The 24806-nt window shown below is 28.8% G+C and overlaps 1 protein-coding gene across 8 annotated transcripts in view; it reads left to right on the top strand.

Moving 5' to 3' along the window:
* LOC122849204 (scavenger receptor class B member 1) overlaps positions 1-24806 on the top strand; it is a 192162-nt gene that overhangs the window by 45030 nt on the left and 122326 nt on the right. The window contains exon 1 of one of the 8 annotated variants that reach the window (XM_044147836.1): positions 4667-4765. The exons of the other annotated variants lie outside the window; for them this stretch is intronic. Within the exon in view, the coding sequence (XP_044003771.1) occupies positions 4705-4765 (61 nt within the window). The 5' untranslated portion in view covers positions 4667-4704. Of the gene's footprint in view, positions 1-4666; positions 4766-24806 lie in introns of those variants that run through there. 8 annotated transcript variants of the gene reach the window in all.

Raw genomic sequence — 24806 nt, forward strand, 5'->3', positions numbered from 1 at the left:
AATTAAATAATAATAAGTAAAAATTATAATTTAAATTAACGCGTCCTCCCACCGGAGTTTTGAAAATTTTCAATTTTCAAAGAGAATGCAGCCGTTACTAATTCAATTTTTAATTTTTAATTTATGAGTATTTAAAAAAAAAAAAAAAAATATGCTTAATTGTCAAAAATTGTTTATCAGTACCCTGTTAATGGAGTAATCTGTTGGAACTGTCAATAAATAAATAAATAAATAAATTTTAATTTCATATTTATATATAATATATATTGAATCAAGTGGTGTCAAGTTTAAAATTTTGTCAACAGTTAAGACTTAATATATGCATTAAAAATATATGTAATTCTTGACTTTTTTTGGTACCACATCTTTTTGTATTAAAAAAATAAAATAGCTAAACGATTTCGAATACTTGACGCTTCTTTTTGTAGAAAAAACTAGGTTTTTTTTTGTTATGATAATCACTACACTAAATAACTGGTGTACTACAATGTCTTGTTGAGTCAATTATAATAATTGACATCAACCGGAGACCTGTTTTATGTGTCGTAATTTAAATGACTAATAACAATAAACTACTAACTGATATTTTTGATTTTATCGCTCTTTTGGTATATAAACGTGTTCTGAATATTAATTTTGATAACTGAGTGCTCAAGATTGTTTATTTAACTGAATATCAATAAAATAAATGTGCTCAAGAATGCTAAGAATTAGACATGTGCTCAGACTAAGCCTACTATGTGAACTGTGCCCTTTTACAATCTTTTTTGTCGCATGTGTGTGTTTTCATGTATGTGTGTGTTGGCCGCTACACGGAGAAAGAAAAAAGGTAAAAATTATATTCTAAGCAACATTATTTCCTCTAAACATAATTTTTTGGCAACCTCAATTCCTCAGCTACATCTTTTCCCTAGCTACTGCTTTTCCTTGGTCATTTTTATTTTTAAAAAATAAAAAATTACAAGTATTTTATTTGTTAAATAAATCAGAAAAACCCCAAAGAAATGCAGTACCTAAGGAAAAGTTATAAATTTCTCACAAATCTCTATGAATTTTTTAGCTATAATTACCTAAATAAGTTAAAATAGTTGCATCAGATGGCTTGGGATTTATTATAAAATTCATTAATCGATTTTTCTGATTTTATTGTCTACTAATTCTAGCTAAATCAACTGAAATAAATTTCAAAATTTCGAATAATCGGTTAGATTTCAATTTTTGAACAATTCAAATCATTCTACTTTTTTTATATACATTTATGTCTCGATTTATACACCTTAGTACTCAAAAAATCTGTTTCCTCGTGTTCATCGAAAGTCATTATCAATAAGGACGATAATTTTCAACCTTTTATAGTAGCGGGCGATGGTTTATGAGGATAGCGCACAAGGTTCAAAACGATAGATATAATATAGGTTTAGGTAGAGTCGTAGGTTCGAATCCCGGTCGAGACAGTTAGGAACCAAAAAAAAAAATAATAAAAAGAAGGAAACATCATATATTACGTCTGTGGTAAACCAAAAATACTTTTTTACTTTTTTAAAAAGATTTTTTTTACCGTTTCAAAAAGATTTTTTTTATCTTTTCAAAAAGTTTTTATTTATCTCTCTACAACGTTTTTTTTACGTTTCAACAAGGTCAATGTCAAAGTTTTTATTTACTATGAAAACCTAAATTTTTATCTTTCTCTATTGTAAATATTAGCTTATTGGTTTTTAGCTTTCAAAAAGATAATTTTTGCGTTTTCTCATAGTTAATTGCAAAAAACGTAATATTTATCTTTTTTTATAATTTGTCACCAAATTTACCTTTAAAAATGTAAATTTTACTTTTTTTTTTGGTAATATCTATCTTTTTTTTTTCTCCGTGTATACAACATGCATGCTATCCGCTTTGTGCGAGGTGCTCTGTTTTTCTCGCTTATAAATCTTAAACAGATATCTTGTAAAGGTTCGTGGGTATGTATCAGAGGTAAAGTCCTGGTGAAACTCTGTTTGAATTTCCGTTGACATACTAATGATCACGCTGGACCTCTATATGGCTCTCTCATAATAGTGATAATTATTATAACATCACTACATAAGGATGTATGTGGTGATTTTAGCTTACGATGGGTCGCTGTAGGTAATAATAACAATAATACTGAGATATATTATTATTGAAATGGCAACGTACGTCTAAAACCTAGTCACGATGGCTCGCAGCTCGCTGTATGATTTCCTATACAAAATACTCATTTCACATGTAGAATACTTGCTTCTACACTTATGATACTTGTGATAAAAGAGTATGTAATGTATGTAGGGGCGCGAAAATAATAGAGTGGTGGGGAGTTTTTATCTTTTTCTTTCTATAGTTTTCCTCTTCTAATATAAACTCCAAGCTGACTGCCAAACTCCCCACCATTCTATTATTTTCGCGCCGCTCTGTAATCCTCATACCGCTCAGCCCCTGAATTGCTCGACAATTCAAATTTTATAATTTAATTTTTAATAATTTTTTTAACCCCTTCAACCATTTTTTTTTGATCGAGATTTTTTATTTTTTATCGAAAATACATTAAAAAAAAATACCCTAGCTCACCAATCAGTTTTAACGGCTTTTGAAATTCGTGTTTTTTTCAATTTTCAAAAATTAATATCTCGGCCGGATGACAATTAATTTGCGCGTGATGACTTCTTTTAATATCGATTCGGAAAATTGAGTGTAGCTTTTATGTATATTCGAAAAATGCCAGCAGTATCATTATAAAAATGATTTATTCATATTGTTTATTACTCTATATTTATTAGTTTATGTCGATTAAGAATTCAATTTATCTATACCCGGGTAGGAATTGCCAAGACTCACAACACGGCCAAGTCTTGTCCCAATAATGGCAGCCAATCGTGCGCCATCCATGGGCCAAGGCTTGGATGACTCATGGCTGGTTATTTGCTTACCAAGGCTTGTATTCCAGGTGGCCAGCTCTTATCAAGCCATTTATCGGCCGAGTCTTGGTAAATTATTGGGTGGCCAAGACTCGAAACAGATGATTAAGCCAAGGCTTGGCTCGTTAAGGGCTGGCCAGACATTGATCAACCATTCATCGGCCAAGTCTTGGTAAATTATTGGGTGGCCAAGACTCGAAACAGATGATTAAGCCAAGGCTTGGCTCATTAAGGGCTGGCCAGCCATTAATCGACCGTTCATCGGCCAAGTCTTGGTTAATTATTGGGCGGCCAAGACTGGGAATATACAATTAGGCCAAGAGTTGGCACATTAAAGATTGGTGAACTTGACTTGCCATTTGTCGGCCGAGTGTCGATTGTTCTTTGGTTCGCCAAAATTGATTATTTTTTATTCTTTCGACATATGTGAATATATATTAAGAGCCGCTGTTATGTATTCAATATTGAAAATTTTTTATTCAATTATATACTGTATAACAGCTACTCATTTTTTTCTTACATAACGAAAATTTCAAGAAAAAAATTTTTTTTTTTATAAATTATTAAAATATATTCCGGGGTTAATGAAACAAATAAAATTTATATATCGACCGAGTGTCGGTTGATTCTTGAATTGCCATGATTATAATGTAAATTCGAGTAGAACAAATTTTCCTCATCTCTAATTATTGCTGCTATGGTTAAGTAAGTAAGGCTCTGGAGTTTCATCTAGAAGGTATCGTGTTCAAGTCCTGGTGATGTCAAATATTTATTATGTAGTTTTTTCAGTCAAATAAATTATTAATTATATAAAGAAAAAAATTAAATTGTTTAAACAATTAAAAATTTTTTTTTTTTTATAAAATTATTAATTTTTTGGAAGTCTTGGCCGAGTATTGGCAGCCAATGCTTGGCCGAGTATTGGTAGCCAAGCTTAAATTGGTGTCAATCCCCAAGCCTGGTGCAAGCACTGACCAAGAGTAGTAGCCAAGACTTGGCAACATTTTGCCAGGCTTGGCCCAATGCTTGGCCATGTTGTTTTCTCCTTCACGGGTGTGTAAGAAAAACTTTGTTGTTTATCGATCTTTTGAAGATCTCAAAACGACGTATATGAATTGCTGAGGTAGATCTTTACTGGACATAATATTGAATCGCTCAACGATCTTTTTTTCTCTTTTTTTTTAAATCAATATTGTTACGTGCCATGTTTATTTTTGTTTTGAAACTAATTTTATCAAACTTTCATGAAAATAAATATTGGATTATTCAATAAACTCAAATAAACGAGACACAAAACAAATTTTGAAGTTCTCTATTTTGTCATTCCCAACATGGGTAACAGAATCAGAGGTAAATATGCGTTGTTTTCTTTAAAGATGTTAACGTGAATATCAAGAACGTTTGTAAGGCATTGTCAACTTGGGAGGTCAACGTTGTAGATGTTAATGTCTTGATGATGAACACTTAAAGTAAAAATTATAGGTTATTATTGATGATATTTATATGCCGAAAAATGGTAGTAGTTCCATTCGTTATTAGTTTTTCGCGAGAGCACTTGTCTCATAAAATACATAGGTTTTCATACATGTTTTTATTGGTAACAAGAATGTTTTATTGATGGAACACCTCTTGACCAATCATTACAAACGGTTTTCATGATAATCACCAATTGATTATTGCTCACTTATTTCAGTATCACTTTAACTGATGTAAAATATTGTATGTTTCAGCGAAAAGCAAAATAAAAGAATTTGGTATTTTACAATTTGACAAAATGCTGATAAATTATAATGGGATTGAATATAAATTATCGGATATAGTGATCGCAAATGCGGGTACGTCACAATATTAATTATTTTGAGTCGCTGGAAGATTTTTTTTTTTCTTTTTTGTTCTCGATTGTCCAGTATAAAACTATTTATCATTTTAATATGAATATAATTCGTTATCTTTCATTCAAAGTTAAGTTTATTAGAATAGATACATTTTAAGTTATCTTTCATCACATTAATTAAGCAATACTAAATATTTCTAGAAGATATTTTTTAAAAATAAAAACTTGAAATACTTAATTTTCTATCTTTTTCTTCTGAGTAACTGAGAATAAGTATTCATTCAACATTACATTTAATCTAAAAAAATACATATTTCGTTAATAACGAATAAAGTCGATCAAAAAATTTGAGTTTTACAAAAAATATTTAAATTTTTTTCATTTTTATCAGTTGAGATTAATTATTCATTTAAAATCATTTTTTTTAAAAAGACATATATATTTAATAAAATAGTAGATAGAATCTGACATTAAAAAAAAAAATAAGTCATAAAAAAAGTTTACTCAAATTTTATTTATCAAATTTCAATTTATACTTTTTAATACTTTTTAGTACTTTTAGACATCATCTTTGGATAACTCTTAAAGATACCTAAGTTTAAATCTATCTATAAAGTTATAAGAATAATTATGAAAGTAGATTATGTTTTAACTTGAGTAATTTTTATACTTCAAGATTTTTTGTCAATTTTTTTTTTTTTTTTACATTTCAATTGAGGGTCCGGATGCAATAACTCGCCAAGCGCTCGAAGTCAAGAAAACGCTATGTTGCTGTGGGTGAAAATCAGGAAAAATTAAAATTGAAAAATAAAAAAAAATAAAAAAACAGTCGTCGATAGAATTAAAAAATACATAATTTTCTTCAAATAAATTTTTTTTTATAATAATTAGTTAACGAGATAAAAAATATAAACGAAATTTTTTTTTTCGAAAAAAATACTTTTTTTCAATAATATAACTCAAGATAACTTCTTTAAAAATTAATAAATTAACTTGAATTTTCTACTGTAGCTTCATTATAAGCTACCGATTGCAACAGTATGATCAAAAAATGTATTTATTAATATTGTTTAATTTTTATTATATGATTGTTCAATGTCGATGAAAAATTCAATTTGTCTAACTTTGAATGAAAAAAGAGTCGGAGAAATTTAATAATTGAGTAACTTGTCAGTGGCAATATTGTTAAGCAGTATATCAAGAAGTTTTATAGAAATTTTTAGATATTTTTATTAATTATTGACTGAGTTATTAATTTAACAACAAATTGCGCGCATACTGTTAGTATTTATATGGATATACAGGCGCGTGAACATAGGCGTTCGCGAGAGAGGGGGCTGACAATCACGCATATATAGCCGTAACGGTAGCTCGCAATTTGTTGTTAAATTAATAACTCAGTCAATAATTAATAAAAATATCTAAAAATTTCTATAAAACTTCTTGATATACTGTTTAACAATATTGCCACTGACAAGTTACTCAATTATTAAATTTCTCCGACTCTTTTTTCATTCAAAGTTAGACGAATTGAATTTTTCATCGACATTAAACAATCATATAATAAAAATTAAACAATATTAATAAATACGATCCTGCATCGGTAGCTTATAATGAAGCTATGTCAGTAGAAAATTCAAGTTAATTTATTAATTTTAAAGAAGTTATCTTGAGTTATATATTGACGAAAAAAAATTTTCGTTTATATTTTTTATCTCGTTAACTAATTATTATAAAAAAAAAATTATTTGAAGAAAAATATGTATTTTTTAATTCTATCGACGACTGTATTTTTATTTTTTTTTATTTTTCAATTTTAATTTTTCCTATTTTTCACCCACAGCAACATAGCAGTTTCTTGACTTCGAGCGCTCGGCGAGTTATTGCATCCGGATCCTCAATTGACTTATTTTTTAATATGAGTACATTACAGTTGAGCTTGTCAATGTCAATTTCGGGGTTAAGACTAACACATCAAAATATGAAGGCTTGTTCCTTTGACCACAATGATGAGTGGTGTTTTATTATGAAATGTTTTGGTACAGAAATTAATTTTTTTAAACATATAAAAATGAAAGTGACAGTCGATCATATTGTTTCCATTCAAGAAGAAACTGAACTTTTGTCAATCCGATTGAATATGATTTGTAAAATTTCTCTTGTTATTCGTATCGGAACTTATAATATGTATACAACCACATGTTATGGTAAAAAATTTATAAAGAGTGTCTGATGATGGATTGTTAAATGAAATTAAATTTTTGGACTATAAACATCTTGATACCTTTCCTGAATGTACAAAATGGTAGAAAAAAACTTTTACAGCTCTCAAAAAAAACCAAATATGTTTGTAGAAACTTGTTTACAATTATATATTTTTATTTATAGTTGTGTATAATTATATATAATCAAATGTATACAAAGTAAATGAAAAATAATTTACAGTTTATAAATATATATATGTATGACAATCGGTCATTCTGATGACACTTTTTTTTTATATTTTCAAACGCTCTGTAATTATGATTCAAATAATTGTTTCAAAGAAGTTTTGTTTTTTGATTGATATTTTTTGAAGAAATCAAACATTAAGTACGGATCAGTCAGTTTGATGACATCGAAAATATGAGAAACGTTGACTTTGGTGACTTATATATATGAATCATGAAATTTTTTTGTATATATGCATATATACAAGTCATCAAAGTTAACGATTAATATATTTTTTATATATAATTATATATATGAACGGCTACTGAAATGACCGCTTAGTAGTGTGCATACAAAAAAATACTAAGCAAAACGCTCAATGCTTAATATTCCACTAATACAAGAAATTATTGACGACTCGGGAATCCAAGAATTAAATGGGAAAATAAAAAAAATAGTAAAAATCAGCTATCCAAGTTTACTCCGTAATTTTTTCTAAATTCTCCCTAAAAATACAGGATTATCAATGTATACTCAATACTGTGACTCTCTTCGTACTAGTGATGATTTTTTCAATTGCTTTTGACTATTCCGTTTCTTCAAGAAACCCTCACGTCGAACTCAGAATTTTTTCAGCATAACTTTTAGTAAATAAGTTTTGAGTCGACTTAAAATACATAAACCTTTATTTAACAATGTAGACGCCACTAATACTAATTGTATTTAATTTTAGGAATTGAAATAGATATTTTGGAGTGTTTAATTGTTAAAACGTAATTTTATCAGGCTTTGATACAGTGTAAAAGTGTAGAAAAAATATTTTGCGTAAGTCAAGAAGACTGTCAGAGATTGCTCATCGTTATCGTAGTAAGGTGCTATAATCTTGATAAAAAGTCTGATTTTTAGTACAAACTTACGTAACTATTGTAACTATGTTAAAAAAAGTTTGAGATTGAAAGAACCTATAATAGTTACAAACTTTGAGTGACTATTTCAGAATGAAGTCATTCATCTTCCAGAATCAATACAAAAAATTGTGAGAATTCATCAAATGACTAAATATTACTTGATCTTTTTTGCATAAAACACTCATTAAATTTCATCAAATCTGACCAAAGAAAAACTAAAACGTGTTTTCGAATATTTTTCGAGAATCGCTCATTTTGATGACACTGGTCACTGAAATATTCAATTCCTCGTAAAGTTGCCTGTTTTTTTTTATTTCTAGGCATCGTAAGTGATACTCTTCAATTGATCATTATTGATAATTCAACGAAACTTAAAGTTTCCATCGACATATTGTTGTAAAATCTATGTTTCTTATATAATTTACAATCGAAAATTCCTTGTAACAAACATGCGTCATTGTCGACCAATCGGTTAGTTCGATGACACTGGTCACTAAAATACTCAGTTTTTTGATATTTTTTATGTATGATTCCTAATTTTTGAATTCACAACATTCACGTAAATTCACATTTTAAATCATGGAAGTCTCGTCTTTTATTCTTTTATATAAATTCAAATATGGATGCTCATAATTGACTGAGATTCGGTCATTTCGATGACACGGGTCACCAAAGTACACGATTTATCGGTACTGTTAAAAAAATCAGTCTTATGGTAAGAAGAAATATTCCTAATGAATCTGAACGATTTATTATCCGTAGTAGGTCATGGTACAGAAATATTCATAAAAAGTTCTGCTTGTATTAGAAAACTTCCTCGGTATTAAATTACCGTGATCACGGAACAGATTTTTATTCTTTAAAAAATTTATTTGTTTGAGTTTCAGTATCGCGTGATTGTATCATTTAGTATTTCTGAAATCTAAAAATACGGATAAAGTGAGTATTTCGATGACCAGTCACCAATATTACTGATTCTTATAACTTGTTGACTTGATATATAAAAGTTCTCAAAATAACCGTTCTACATATTTATTTCGGTCACCGAACTCCCCGGTATAGCATCGATTGGCATTTTCGATGACTGTCACCAAAAATACCGTTTCATGCTCAATCGAGTATTTCAGTGACTTTTCATGTTTTCACAGAACAAAAATGTTTTACCTTCAATATATTTAATGGATTTGTTATTCAATAAAATTTCCCACATTACACCAATATATTTCCTTCAATCAATATTATCCTTAAATTAAACAATTTACCCATTGATTTAAGGGATATTTTTGCTTCCTTTTTAGCAAAGTTTCTCTTTAATTAATTCTCTTTTCTCTTAAATAAAAAAAAAACTGTCTCAAATTAAAGCAAATAAATTGCTTTAATTAAAAAATATTATGCTCAAATTAATACATTTTTTTTTTAAATCAAAGCCTAAAACTTTCAAGCAAAATTTTGCTATATTTAAGCAACTTTTCTCTTAAATGCAGACATTTTTTTTCTCAGTGTGTGAATAGCGCAGAGCGTATCCTTTCAAAATAAGACAATTTTCAATAGCTGTAAACACAACAGAGGGGAAATGAACTGCAAAATCTCCAATCGATCATTTTGATGACCGTCATCGGAATCTTCGTTTGAAACGTTGGTACTTTGACGACCGTCACCGAAATGACCAAGTGTCACCAAAGTAACCGATTGGCAGATCAAAACGTCATCATAATGACCGTTTCACATACATATAGTTATATATAAATATATATATTTATCTAAACAAAAAAAGAAACACAGTTTTTTTTTACAAAAAAGAGCGTCAAGTATTCGAAATCCTCACTGTGATTATAGTAATTTTATTTTATATTGATATATATTAATTTTTAAGATACAAAAAGATATAATACCAAAATAAGTCGAGAAGGAAATATTTAACGCATATAATTAAGTCTTAATCTTTGACAAAATTTTATACTCGACCCCGCCCGGTTCTTCCCAAATAAAATTTAAAGCCTACACACGTCTCGACAACAGAGTTAATGGTATTTTCCAATTATCCCTTCACATTTTATCTAGGCTTAGGACTGGCAGCGTACAATCTTGTTAACTTGCCGGCATGTTTAAAAATATACATGGGGCATTCCATGTCAACTCACAGGGTTTTTTCCCTCACCCTCTCAGATTCGAAAACGAATATTTTTTTTGAGTTAGTCATCACCTCTGATTTTTTTTTTATTTTTACCATCATTAACCGCCGAGCCAGAATCAAAAAAAAACCTCCTTCACAAGAGTAAACTACAATTTCGCCATTTTTTAAAATTCGGATTTTTTCACTGTAAATAGTAGAGCTTCTTCTAGAGATTTCCAAATTTCATCATGGGATAACGATGAGTTCATTATAAAAAATTTTTTTTTCCATGTGAAAATTACTAAAATCAGGCAAGATCATATCCCAAACAACAGGTTTTTTTTTCTTGTTTCTCATAGAAAATTTCCTCACGATTACGGGAAAAATACGGAAAAAATTCCCACGCATGTGCAAATAACGATCAATTCCAAAATTCAATAATGGCGATCGATAAAACTCGTCAGAGAGAAAAAAATGTCCTGATAAAACTTTCGATATCTCGAATACTTTTCGACCTATCGATATTTTTTGAATACTTGCATACGATTTACGCAGCCGTTATAGGTATGTTTTACTATAGCTGTAATTATAGCTAAACAATCAATACTTATTCGAGATGTCAAATTTTTATTAGGACATTTTTTTTCCTTGACGAGTTTTATCGATCACCATTATTGAATTTCAGAATCAATCGTTATTTTAATAGCTGTACGATAAATAACCGATAAATAGCCGTTTTTTCGATAATTCAACTCGATTTTTAACCACTTTGCGCATGCGTGGGAATTTTTTTCGTATTTTTCCCGTATCGTGAGGAAATTTTCTATGAGAGACAAAAAAAAAACCTGTTGTTTGGGATATGATCTTGCCTGATTTTAGTAATTTTCACATGGAAAAAAAAATTTTTGATAATGAATCCATCGTTATCCCATGATGAAAATTTGGAAATTAAGCTAATCTTGTGCTCTACTATTTACAGTAAAAAAATCAGAATTTTAAAAAATGGCGAAATCGTAGTTTACTCTTGTGAAGGAGGTGTTTTTTGATTCTGGCTCGACGGTTAATGATGGTAAAAATAAAAAAAAAATCAGAGGTACATCTGAGTCGATGACTAACTCAAAAAAAATATTTGTTTTCGAATCTCTGAAAAATGTGAAATACCCCATATATATATATATATATATATATATATATATATATATCTCTATATGTATGTGTAGACGTGCTACTGAGGTCCATTTCAGTCATTTATCCAGGACTTCGAGGACATTTCTGCATTTTGAGGACGGTCCCCGTTATTTTTTAAGTGACGACGTTAGTTTAAGGACCGTCCTCAAAAAAAATATTTTATTCTGGAATTATTTCAAGACCCTCAATTTTTTTCAATAATTTTCAGGGACGGTCCTCAAAATGCAGAAATGTCCTTAAAATGAACTATTGATAAAGGCATAGATTTTGAGGACAGTCCCCAAAAAACGTATTTAGTTTAAGAGCGATTTTGGGGACATTATTTGATCAGTCAGGATTTCAAACTTGTGAATTTCCAAAACCTAGTTTTATTATTATGATTTATCCGGTATTACTTTTTAATTTTGATACAAATAATAGTTTTAAAATTATACTGGATTTTTCTCTGAAGTATGAGTTGAGAATATTATTTTAATATTGAAGAATGGAGTACAGATGTTACTCACTAATACCTGTATAAGTATATTAATTATTCGAGTCAATTAATGAGAATAGTAAATAATACTTCTAGCAGTTTTATTTTAAATATTCATATACGGATATAAAAGAAACTAAATTTTTTTTTTTTTTTTAAATTAAGTCTTGAACATTGAGGACAAAAAAATGGAATGGATAGAATTGTCAAATAATAATCATAATAACTTGCTGCTTAGATTTTGATAAAAAATCTAATCAATACATTCCCTCATTCCATTTTTTTGTACTCAATGATCAAGACTTAATTTTTAAATGGTGTTCAACTCGAAAATTGTTTGATGACAGTTTTGCCAGAATACATGCTATTTTAGCATTATCAGTTTGTCACTATCTCAAACTGACAAAATTATTGTTGGATATAAGTTCTGTCGAAAATAATGAATATGATACAAGTAAGGGATGTAAAATAAAATTTATAATAACTTGCTGCTTAGATTTTCATAGTAAAAATAATTTTATTACATCAAAATAGATAAAATCGCAAATTAGTACTAAGTGTATATCTAAATATATACAAAATCAGTAATTTGAGGACAGTCCCTGAATTCAATGTTATATCAATAGACTAGTCCTTAAACTACGATATGCACAAATTCATATATTATACGTATAAGTATATAAATTCGTGCATATCGTAGTTTGAGGACTAGTCCATTAATATAACAGCGAATTTAGGGACTGTCCTTGAACTACTGGTTTTGCATATTTTCAGATATACACTTCCACTAAACAATTGAGTCTTGATGATTAAGTACGAAATAATAATAGAAATATTTAATAATAATTTCTCAAAGATGCATGTACATGCAACACAGTCACGGCATGAGTTTGTCATTATTTCATACTGACTAAATTGTTGTTGGATGCATATTGTTACAGAGACAAACTCAATGTTTAACCTGTTTATGGTATTGAATAGAATTTATAATAACTTGCTGCTTAGATTTTCATTGTAATAATCATTTTATTTTATCAATTTAATTAAATTGCGAATTCGTACTAAGTGTATATCTGGAAATGTACGAGATCAGTATTGTAAGGACAGTCCGTGAATTCGCTGTTATATTAATGGACTAGTCCTCAAACTAAGATATGCACAAATTCATATATTATACGTATGAACTGATGAATTTGTGCATATTGCAGTTTGAGGACTAGTCCATTTATATACCAGCGAATTCAGAGACTGTCCTCAAACTACTGATTATGTATATTTTCAGATATACACTTAGAACTAATACGCAATCTAATTAGTTTAATAGAATAAATTGATTTTCACAATGAAAATCCAAGCAGCAAGTTATTATAAATTGTATGTTATATCATAAACGGGTTGATTATTGAATTGTTTTTTTGTAACAATATGTATCCAACATCAATTTAGTGAGTTTGAAATAATGACAAACTCATGACGTGAAAACGTCATGTGTTGTATGAACATGCATCTCTGAGAAATTATTGTTTATACTTTTTTTTATTATTGCGTACTTGATCATCAACACCTAATTTTTTAGTGGACTTACACTTAAACTTTGTTTGGAGACATTTTTCCAATATCCATACTATTTCAACATCATTCTGGCAGAATTAGTGATGGATGAGTTCTGTCATAAAAATAATGAATATGATACAAGTAAGGGATGTAAAATAAAATTTATAATAACTGGCTGCTTAGATTTTCATTGTAAAAATAATTTTATTACATCAAAATAATTAAAATCGCAAATTAGTACTAAGTGTATATCTAAATATATATACAAAGTCAGTATTTTGAGGACAGTCCCTGATTTCAATGTTATATCAATGGTCTACGATTGTAGAAATATTTCTCCGCCATTATTCCGGCTTTCTCCGGCATTTCTCCGGCATTGCACCATTTTTGGCCCATTTCCTGCGGAATTACTCCGGGATGAGATTGAAGGTAGGAAAATTACCTGGCATGGGATTAGTGCCGGAGGAATCATTCCGGCATAAGATCAGTGAAGACGAAATCATTCCGGCATGGGATCGATTTCGGAAATTTTATTCCGGCATGGGATTAGTGCCGGAAAAATTATTCTGGCATGAAATCAGTGAAGGAGAAATTATTCTGGCATGTAATTGATGGCGGAGAAATTTTTCCGGCATGTAAGGAGTGCCGGAGAAATTTTTTTGACATTGAAGGAGTGCCGGAGAAATTATTTCGGCTTGGGATCAGTGGAGGAGAAAAAACTCCGGCATCAAACTAGTGGCGGATTAGTTTTTCCGACATTAATCTTATGCCGGAGTCATTACTCCAACATGATATTGATGGTTGATTAATCACTCCGGCATGAGATTAATGTCGGAAAAATTAATCCACAACTAGTTGTATGTCGGAGTTTCTTCCTCCACTGATCCCATGCTGGAATAAATTCTCCGGCACTCCTTCCATGCCGGAATAATTTCCCGGCCATCAATCCCATGCCAGAATAATTTCTTCTTCACTGATCTCATGCCAAAATAATTTCTCCGGCACTAATCCTATGCCGGAACAATTTCTCCGCAATCGATCCCATGCCGGAATAATTTCTCCGGCACTACTCCCATGCCGGAATAATTCCTCCGGCACCACTTTCATGCCGACGTTTCTTCTCCTTCACCGATCTTATGCCGGAATAATTTGTCCGCCATCAATTCCATACCGGAATAATTTCTCCGCAATTAATTTCATGCTGGAGTCATTCCTCCGCCATTAACCTCATCCCAGAGTAATTTCTCCACCACCAACCTCACGCCGGAGTAATTTCTCCGGAAATCAGCCAAAAACGGAGAAATACCGGAGTAATATTTCCACCAGGGTAGTCCTCAAACTATAGTTCGTATACGAATTGCACAAATTCATAGTTTCATATTATACGTATGAGTATATGAATTTGTGTATTTCATAGTTTGAGGACTAGTCCATCAATATAACAGCGAATTTAGAGACTGTCCTTGAACTACTGATTTGGTATATTTTTAGATATACACTTAGTACTAATTCGCAATTTAATATTAATTTGATATGATAGTGTCAACTAAAAAAAATTTGTTCAACGATACCTAAAATTTGTTACAGCACAACAAATTTTGTTAAACGATACAACAATTTTTGTTGCAGCACAACAAAAAGTGACGGGATAGGATTTTTACGTCAGAACCAATATGTATCTACCCGGAAAAAAATGATAATATACATGCATATATGGTGATATCTCTGAAATCCCAATATGTGTCTTTCGCGCCGTTTTAGAGACTTCGCTATACATGGAAAAACATTTTCATCTTTTCTGGGTAGCTGATATTCTACTTACCTCTGCGAAAAAATTTCTCCGACATTTCTCCGATTTTATCAGATATTTTTCCGTTATTTTTTCCACAGCTGCTAATATGCATGCGCGTTTTTACATGTATGTGTAAGTAGTGGATTAGAGGCGAAGATCGACAGGGCGACCGCGAGAAAGAGAAAAATGCAGAATCGGGCAATTTTAAGAAAATATTTATTTTTCAGTAAAATCTTATACCTGGCTTAACTAGCACTTGTGCTTGACCCATTGGGGAGTAGATAGGTAATTAATTCACCTGTTGTAAGTTCTAATATATAGGCTTCAGTCTTTTGCAACAGGCACGTGAAGGTCCATAGCCATATACGTGAGTGACCACTATAGAGTCCGAACTAATTATTTATGTCCTTGTCTACCAGTTCCATCTTCTCTGGTGTCTCCTGAAAAGTCTTAGTAATCAGTAAGCCCTGCGGAATAATGTTTTTGGTATTTTCTATGTCTATAAGAAATCCCACGAGTATCTAGGGAAATATGATTCTAACCCAGCAGAGCCCCGAATGCTGGGCAGGGGTCTAAATAAAACTGGAGCTCTACTTAGGCCTCCAGTGGAACCATTTTCGACACTATCTATGGTCAAGTGTCATTTAGCCATCAGCACGGTTTCCCACACTTTAGCTTCACTGTTGCAAGACAACTCGAGCGATGGGTACGCCACTTTCCTTACGATAGGATTACTTGTTTGTCTGATCTCTCGCCTCCGGCCTGCCAGGTATAGGTAACCTTCACGAAGGAGCTCCTAACCTAATAGGTGCTCTTTCGCGGTATAGCCCATCGGATCGCCGAGATACACAAGCCCTTCCACCGTCGTCAAGGTCATGTAATCCACAGGGAAGGATTCTATGTGTAATATTCATGATTTTAAGTTTTTTGATTATATGATACAACATGTATCACTTCCAGTACGTGCATGCTATGCATTTTGTTGTGCACAAATTAAGAAGATAATACTATTTTCATCCCCGGTAAAAATGATTGTGTAAAAATGAATGTTTTTCTTCGATATTTCTCAGATTTTTTCCGCATTACTGCGATTATCTCCCTATTGCTCCGTGTTTCTCCTAATTTCTCCGATATACTCCACTTCACTCCGATTGTCTCCGCATATTGTTGAATTAAAATTTCGAAGAAAAAGCGGAGTAGAACGAAAAATCATATATTCCGATTATCTCTGACTTGTTCCGATTTTCTCCGATTTTCGTCTGCATTTTCTCCGAATTTTCCGAATTACTCCGATTTTTCAAAATATTTTACTCTTTTATATTAATACCGACTATCATTTTTGTCGTAGATATTTTTTTTTTTTTGATAAAATAAGACAGATTGTTTACCCTTCGAATATTATTGCTTTTCTGCAGTCAATATGTATCATTATTTTTGGTTTTAAATGAAAAATTGTCAATTCAAGTGAATAAGACAAAATTCATGTCCAGTATATTCAACCATTATAGATAATTTTTCCATCTTTTTACAAGATGCGTCATGATTCAAATATGGTTTCAAATTATGCATGAAAGATATTTCAAAAAAAAATTAGGTGTGTTAGCAGTACGCGCGGGGGAAGTGAAACTCCTTTCGCAGTCTGTCAAGTTATTTCAATTAATTAATGATGATAATAATAATATTATTAATAATATTGATAGTGTTAATAATATAAATGATGATATCAATATGATATTTATAATAATAATATCAATCATATTGATAATATTCAAAATATAAATATTGATAATATTATCAATATTATATCGTTATTAATATTATTATTATTTTCAGTACCATTGATATTATAAATTATGAACCATATTATTGATATTAACAATAATATCTATAATAATAATATTCGAAATATAAATACTGATAATTATTAATATTTATATTCAAATATGACTGTCAGTACTATTATTATTCTTATTATTATTATTAATATAATTAATACCATTGATATTAATATTATCGATGATATTATTGATATTATTATTGTTTATATTATTCATACTATGAATTAATGAATATATATTGATAATATTGATATTAATAACAATAATTTCAATGACATTATAAATTAGAAATAATATCAATATATATTAGTAATAATATAAATGATATTAATCATATTAATGATAACATTTATAATAATAATATTTGAAATATAAATATCCAAAATTATTATTATTTTTATTATTAATATCATTAATACCATTGTTATTATTTTTAATATGATTAATATCATTTATACTATTACTAATATTATATTGACATTGTTATTATCGATGATATTATTGGAATTATTGTTGTTATTTTTATTTATACTATGGTTATATATTAATTATATTATTATAAATCACAATAACTCCAATAATATTATGAACAATGATATCGATATAATATTAGTAATAATATCAATGATATTGATTATATCAATAATAACATTTATAATAATATGTTCAAAATATGATAATTATTATTATTTATATTTGAATATTATTGTCTGTATTATTATTATTATTATTATTATTATTATTATTATTATTATCACTGATATTATTGAAATTATTGTTGTTATTTTTATTTATACTATGGTTATGTATATTGATAATTTTATTATAAATAACAATGATTTCAATAATATTCTGAATAATATCAATGATATTAATATACTAATAATAATTTTGAATTTAGTATATTTATTTATTATTTTTTTCTTCATTATTTTCATAAACGCTGCAAACCGATCAGCCACACTATTGGCAACGCACACACAAATAAATTCATTCTAACCTTACCACTCACTTACTCGCTCTCATTAGTTATATGGGCAAACGCACGTCGGTCTAAGCGTTCGCTCGTTCTGAGCGTTGGCTCGCTCCGAGCGTTACATGGCTGGCACACTGTTTTTTTTTTCACTACCCTGCGAAAAGAAGTTACACTTAAAAAAAAAAGTATATGTATAGCTAGTTCCACGTGAGATTTAAGTCCAATAAATAGATTCGTCCACAATATTTTTTTTTTATTACTTTTTTAGCAAAAAATAAGAAATAGGTGTTTTTTTTTTTTTTTTTTTTTTTTAAAAAAATTTTGACTTTTTTTTTAGTTTTGATTTTGAAGAATTTTTTAAGAAATATATATCAAAAATTTTGCATGCTTCAAACTAAAAAACTATCGACTGACTTAAGGTTGCTTACAAGGGACATCGTCGTACTATTATTTAGGCTTGGAGGACTCGTATACCACTACGTTTATTTTGTTACGCTTTTGTCTTAAAAATCGTAGTGTGTGTGTAAACAGATAGGCACCAACACTATTCCAGCAAGCAAAATAGAAATCGTGAGACACTGTATTTTTTTATATACTACCACTACTACAGCGCATCATTGTGTATGTCACGTTGGTGTATAACACTCCGCTCGGCAAGTGAAAAGTAAACAAGGAGAAAAGAACAGTGTTGCCGGGCCGCAATTCTCTCATGTCCTCTCGTTGCGAAAAAGACGAAAATTTCAAAATTTAACATTAAATATCCTTAAAAATCAACGTCAGAAAAAATTCAAATTTTTTTATCGTATTTGTCTTGCCGAGCACTACAATTTGATAGTAATTTCAAAATTTTTTAGTGAAAAACGAACTCGTTAAAAATAAAAATGTACGGTATATCAACTTATAGTCCTATCCTCGTGTATAAAAGTTGTCAACTTTAACATTAATTATCTTGAAAAAAACGACGTCATAAAAAATTGAAAAAAATTGAGAGTGTAGATATTTGTTTCTTTTGAAAAATGAGCCAAAAAAAAAAAAAAATTGAGTGACGATTTAATTATTTATAAGCAACCTTAAAAAAATTATTGAGGCAAAAAAGTTTAACTTTTATTTATAGTTTACAAAAAAGAACTTTAAAAAATTGTTTGAATAATTTTTCCACCATTATTTGTTAAATAAACAATTGAAATTAATTCTTCTCAAACTTCGACCCAATTTTTTTTTTTTTTTTTTTTATCAATAAATTATTGTTAAAATATAAGAATTTTTAAAGTAAATTTTGGGTTTAGGATTTTCATAATTTTTTGAGATACGAATAAATAAAGAGTGAAAAACATGGTCTTGCGTGCCAGTCGACTATATATAGATATACACTTCCATAAGAGACAACGCGCGGACCGCGTTTTTTACTCTTCATTTGTTCGTATCTCAAAAAATTATGAAAATCCTAAACCCAAAATTTACTTTAAAAATTCTTATATTTTAACGATTGTTTATTGATTAAAAAAAAAAAAAAAAATTGGGTCCAAGTTTGAGAAAAATTAATTTCAATTGTTTATTCAACAAATAATGTTAAAAAAGTTGTTGAAACATTTTTCAAAGTTTTTTTTTTGTTAACTATAAATAAAAGTTAAACTTTTTTGTCTCTATAATTTTTTTAATTCAGTTAATGGTTTTTGAGTTAGAAGCATGCAAAAACTGGTATATTTCTTAAAAAATCCTTTAAAATCAAATCTAAAAAAAATCACAAGTCAAAATTTTTTGAAAAAAAAAAAAAAAAAAAAACATGTATTTCTCATTTTTTGCTGAAAAATAATAAAAAAAATTTTTTTAAAGTATTTTTTTGCCAGTAGAAAACTATACTTATTTGAATGTAAATTTTTAAATCTTGAGCGAAAACGGCATTTCTTAGATATGAGATATGATATATGAGATCTGTTCAATATTGAATTTTCCTACCAGAAAAATTGTATTTCTTTTTTATAATCTCGCAAGTTTTCGGGCAATAGTTTATAAATTTGAGTTAAAGAAAATGTCAACAAATAAGAATCCCAACGGAAAAGATGCGATGAAATTTTTGAATCGTCTGTTCATTAAGGTTGATTCTGGAAATCTGAAATCGCAACAGATTTTTTTTTCAGGGAATTTTAATTTCCTATTGTTTTTGCTTTTCTTCTGAACCCCCCACCCCCCCCAATAAATTTTCTAAGTCCCTTAATCTCAATATAATAAATATGGAAAATATCAGTAAATATAAAGGAAAATATAGAGAAATCACTGAATATAAAGAAAAAAATGATAAATATAGGAAAACATCAGTAAATGTAAAGGAAAAATCGCTGAATATAAAAAAAATTACGATAATTATAGGAAAATATCACGGAGATATCGGTAAATATAAAGGAAAATATCATGGAAAAATTACTGAATATAAAGAAAAGTACGATAATCATGGGAAAATATCAGTATATATAAAAGCACCCCCCACTAAAAAATTTTCTAAATCCTTTAATTTCAATAAGATAAATATGGAAAATATCAGTAAATATAATGAAAAAATCACTGAAAATGAAGAAAAATACGATAATTATAGAAAAATATCAGGAAAATATCAAGGGAAAATGACTGAATATGAAAAAAAGTACGATCAATATAGAAAATATCATTCATTAGAAATAAATATAATTTTGATGAAAAATTAAATTAAAAATTTAATACAGTGTTATGTCAAGAACATGCTCCTTGAAAATAAACAAAATATTGGTTGAATTATTATATTAAAAATATAATAATCCGATCGTCGTATCAGAATATACTTCCTGATACTACTATATTCAAAATAAACTTATTAAATCTAGATTATGCACATAGAATTAACTTAATACTGCTTCGTTTTGATCCAGTCCTTTTCAGGTGAAGATCGGGTGAAGCTCGTACATTTATATGACTGTAGGGTTGTAGTTAAATAAAAATATACCAATGCATGTAACTTAAAATTATATTTATTGTAGAAAACAAAATAAAGTAAATAAAATTATTACTATGATCATTTAATACATGATCTTACATTAGTGAGCTAACAAGTCAATTGACTGTTACTATTATATTTTAGAATGCTATTTGATTTCTGTAGACAGTGAAAATAATACAATGTGATTATTAAGATTCGTGACAAGTTAAGGCAGCGATCTGAGGTCTGGACAAGACTGATCAATTTACATAAAAATACCAGGTTATATAGACTTCCAACCCCCATCTCAGATCCAAGTCTATTGATTTTTATTACCCAAAAATCCTCGTGACAACAATTATATATATAAAATTCTTAGAACAGCTATAAAGTAAATTGAAGAAAATCTTAAATGATGTCCGGGTTCTATATAGTTTTGGGCAAATTAATATTAGAATTTCAGTTTTATGACTTTTTCATGGGTTACACTCGTCAAACTATCTAAGTTCTTAGTAACTTAAATTGTAGTGTATTGCCTTGTTGATCTTAAAGGTCGAAAACATCTATTGATGATTTCACCCTCGCGACAATAATAGAATTGATGCACGGCAGCTGCGTACGTGACCAAGGGGGAACGCTAAACCGGTTCCTCCAACGGCATTGACACTTGACCTAATATTTACGTATACCAACATGTTAAATTTTATACTTATATATTTATTGTCAAAATTTATATTTGTTATTATTTAATTTTTTTTTTATAATATAAAAATGTTCGATTATTTTTAAGTTCTTTTTTAGAAAATTTGTATCAAGTATTTTATTTGGTATTAAAATTGATTTTAAATAGATGTTAGCGAAACAAAGGTAATCGCGAGAGTGACGCTCCTTAAAAATTATAAATTAAAAAATTCCCATAAAATTATATCTTAAAGTAGGGATGAAAAAGTGGTGCCATATTTGAACCAATCATATTAAATGGTTCCCAGAGTAGTCAGCATATTTCAATATGTTTAAACATTTTTTTAATAATAATTTAATAATTTCAACGGATGTAACATCTCGCGTTTCAGCGTCGACTTTGAAATTTGCTTACAAAATCCTTTAAAAATAAAAATATAATATTTTGTAAAAAATGTAAAATATTAATTTTATTTCAAAAGAATTAAAAATAATTTAAAAATAAAAAAGAAAAAATTTATTGCTTGCTCGGCATTTTACATTCGTTGAATTTATTAGATTATTATTTTTTTTATTGATTATTAATTTTAGTTATACCAAGACGTAACAATTTTTTTTGAAAAAACTGCGAATAAATATCGAAGATTGATTGAGGTACCGTTATCAATAAAATGTATAAAACAAAAAGATTTAAAAAAAAATATAGTCAAGTCCCCCAAGGTGCACCCTAAGTGTTCCGTAGGATTTTTTATTTTTTTTCTTGTTGTTCGATTTGTTTTTTCATTTTATTGTAAAATAAATGACTATTTTTTTTGTTTTGATTTATTTTTTAATGTTGTTTATTTCTGTTGTTTAATAAAAAAAAAATAAACGGACGGTAAATTTCAAAAAAATATCGTAATGTCTATAAATGAAGCATCGTCGATTGAAACATTGCCGGAATCAATCCGTCAATATTTGAAATCGGGCCCTGTCGAAAAATGGGACTATCAAATCTGATAAGGCCCAAAAAGTAAAAAAAAATATCATTATTGTTTTTGGGAAAAAAAAAAAAACATAAATTTCATTTACTATCAACTAATTCGGTTCGGCGGTTCAAAAAATATCTTGCAAAAACAAATTCTGACACTACATTTTGTTTAATAAAAAAAAAAATAAACGACCAAAAAATTTCAAAAAAAAATCGTTAAGTCTACAGATGAAGCGTCGTCGATTGAAACATTGCCGGAATTGATCGGTCAATATTTGAAATTGGGCCCTGTCAGAAAATGGGAATATTAAATCTAATAAGGCCCAAAAATTAAAAATAAATATGATGATTGTTTTCGTGTATATAGGGATCTGACCTATTCACCATGGCATCTGGTTGCGCACAGTGAACTATTTCCAGACCATTGAAACTACATTGAAAAATTTTATATGGTATAGTTTGTTGACGATAGCATACTATAGTAAAATGGTCTGGAATGCACCATGTTGCCTCACAGATAAGCCTTTACACAATAAATGTGTGCGTAAGCAACCAAACTCCGCCCATAGGTCAGATCCCTATATATATGTATGCTTTGAATAAAAAGAAAAAAAAACGAATTCTGCTATACCATCAATGATAAATAACTAACACATACGGCTGCATAAACACACGTATATGCATGGTGAGAAAAATTCAGTAAAAGGGATAGCGGGATATGGCGCGACGTACCCGAAGAAATGTGGACATTTCAACTTGGAAATTTATTTTGTAGTAAGATTTAATACCTGGCTTTTACTGACTCTTATATTTTTTTTATTATTTGTTGGGAAAAAGAGAGTAGGCTTGTTGGAATGAGAGGCATCGATATACATAATGAAACTATTTCTTTTTTTAACAAATAATTAGAGCGACATTTGATAATTTCAAACCAACGACGTCATGGACTACTGACTCAAAATACTTATACCCGGTAAGAGTCTCGCTTTTTAAAAATTGAGGCGAGACTCTACCGAGACTCTTGATATGGCTCACAACTCATTTGGAGGGGAAACACTCGCCAAGGCTCGTGCTTGCTCCTCCAAATTCGTTGTGAGCACACTCTCTGTCTGGGCACTTGTAACGAAATATACTATTTTATTACGCATCCTGTAAAAAATCTTATATGTGAATCATGTAATGAAAAACATTTTAGAACTCAAACTTTATGTACAAATATAGAATAAAAGTATTATTACTTTAATGATTAGTACCGATCTTTTATATGAAAAAATCAACAAAGATGATCATTTTTATTCATTAACTAAATGCTACACTGTAAAATAAAATTCTATATTTCCCGGACGAAAAAAAAATGAATGTAGAAAATATATGTATGAATATGCAACATATATGTACGGCCAAAATTTATATTCGACAACATATAAGTTCAATATATACGTAAGCTACATATATGTATATACATGTATATATCGACATATATATTTAAATACTAAGTAAACATGTACGTGAACTACATACATTTTACAAATATATGGCAGCAAATATTTTCATGATTATATCTATAATTATAAGTATTTTTGCAATTTTTCGATGTAAAAAATGTAAATAATTAATATGATTTAGCCAAGTTTTTCAATTTTATAATTTATTTTAAATATGACAATTTTTAAAATCAAGAATTTTAAATTACATAATATAAGTTAAGGTGTTCAAGTAATACTATTAGAATACATTAGTGAATATAAATTTAAAACATGTATACATTTATTTATGACAAGAATTCTTTCGTACTTGGGTTAGCAAAAGCAACTGTAAATTTTTTTGTTTTCATAATAATTACTTTGCTTTTTATATTAGCAGTTCGTACAATTGAAAGCACTGTCTGATTTTTTTTTACTACTATTAAGTCATCAAGTTTTTTCTTACTAATGAATGATTTTTTTTCTAATTCAAATAAGAATCCTACTATAACAGAATATTTTAAATCATTGTCTTCTATCCCTAAAAACCAATTAATTTCGAAAATTTCTCCGCTCTTAAGAATAACATTATAATTTATTCGTTTTGGACTTGCGACATTTTCATTCATAGTTTTATAATTTTTACTATAAAAAATTTCTTGATCTATAATGCATCGATAAAATTTAAATAGCTTGCCATTATTTGT

This window comes from Aphidius gifuensis, linkage group LG2, assembly GCF_014905175.1.
Source record: "Aphidius gifuensis isolate YNYX2018 linkage group LG2, ASM1490517v1, whole genome shotgun sequence".
Taxonomy (NCBI): Eukaryota; Metazoa; Arthropoda; class Insecta; order Hymenoptera; family Braconidae; genus Aphidius; species Aphidius gifuensis.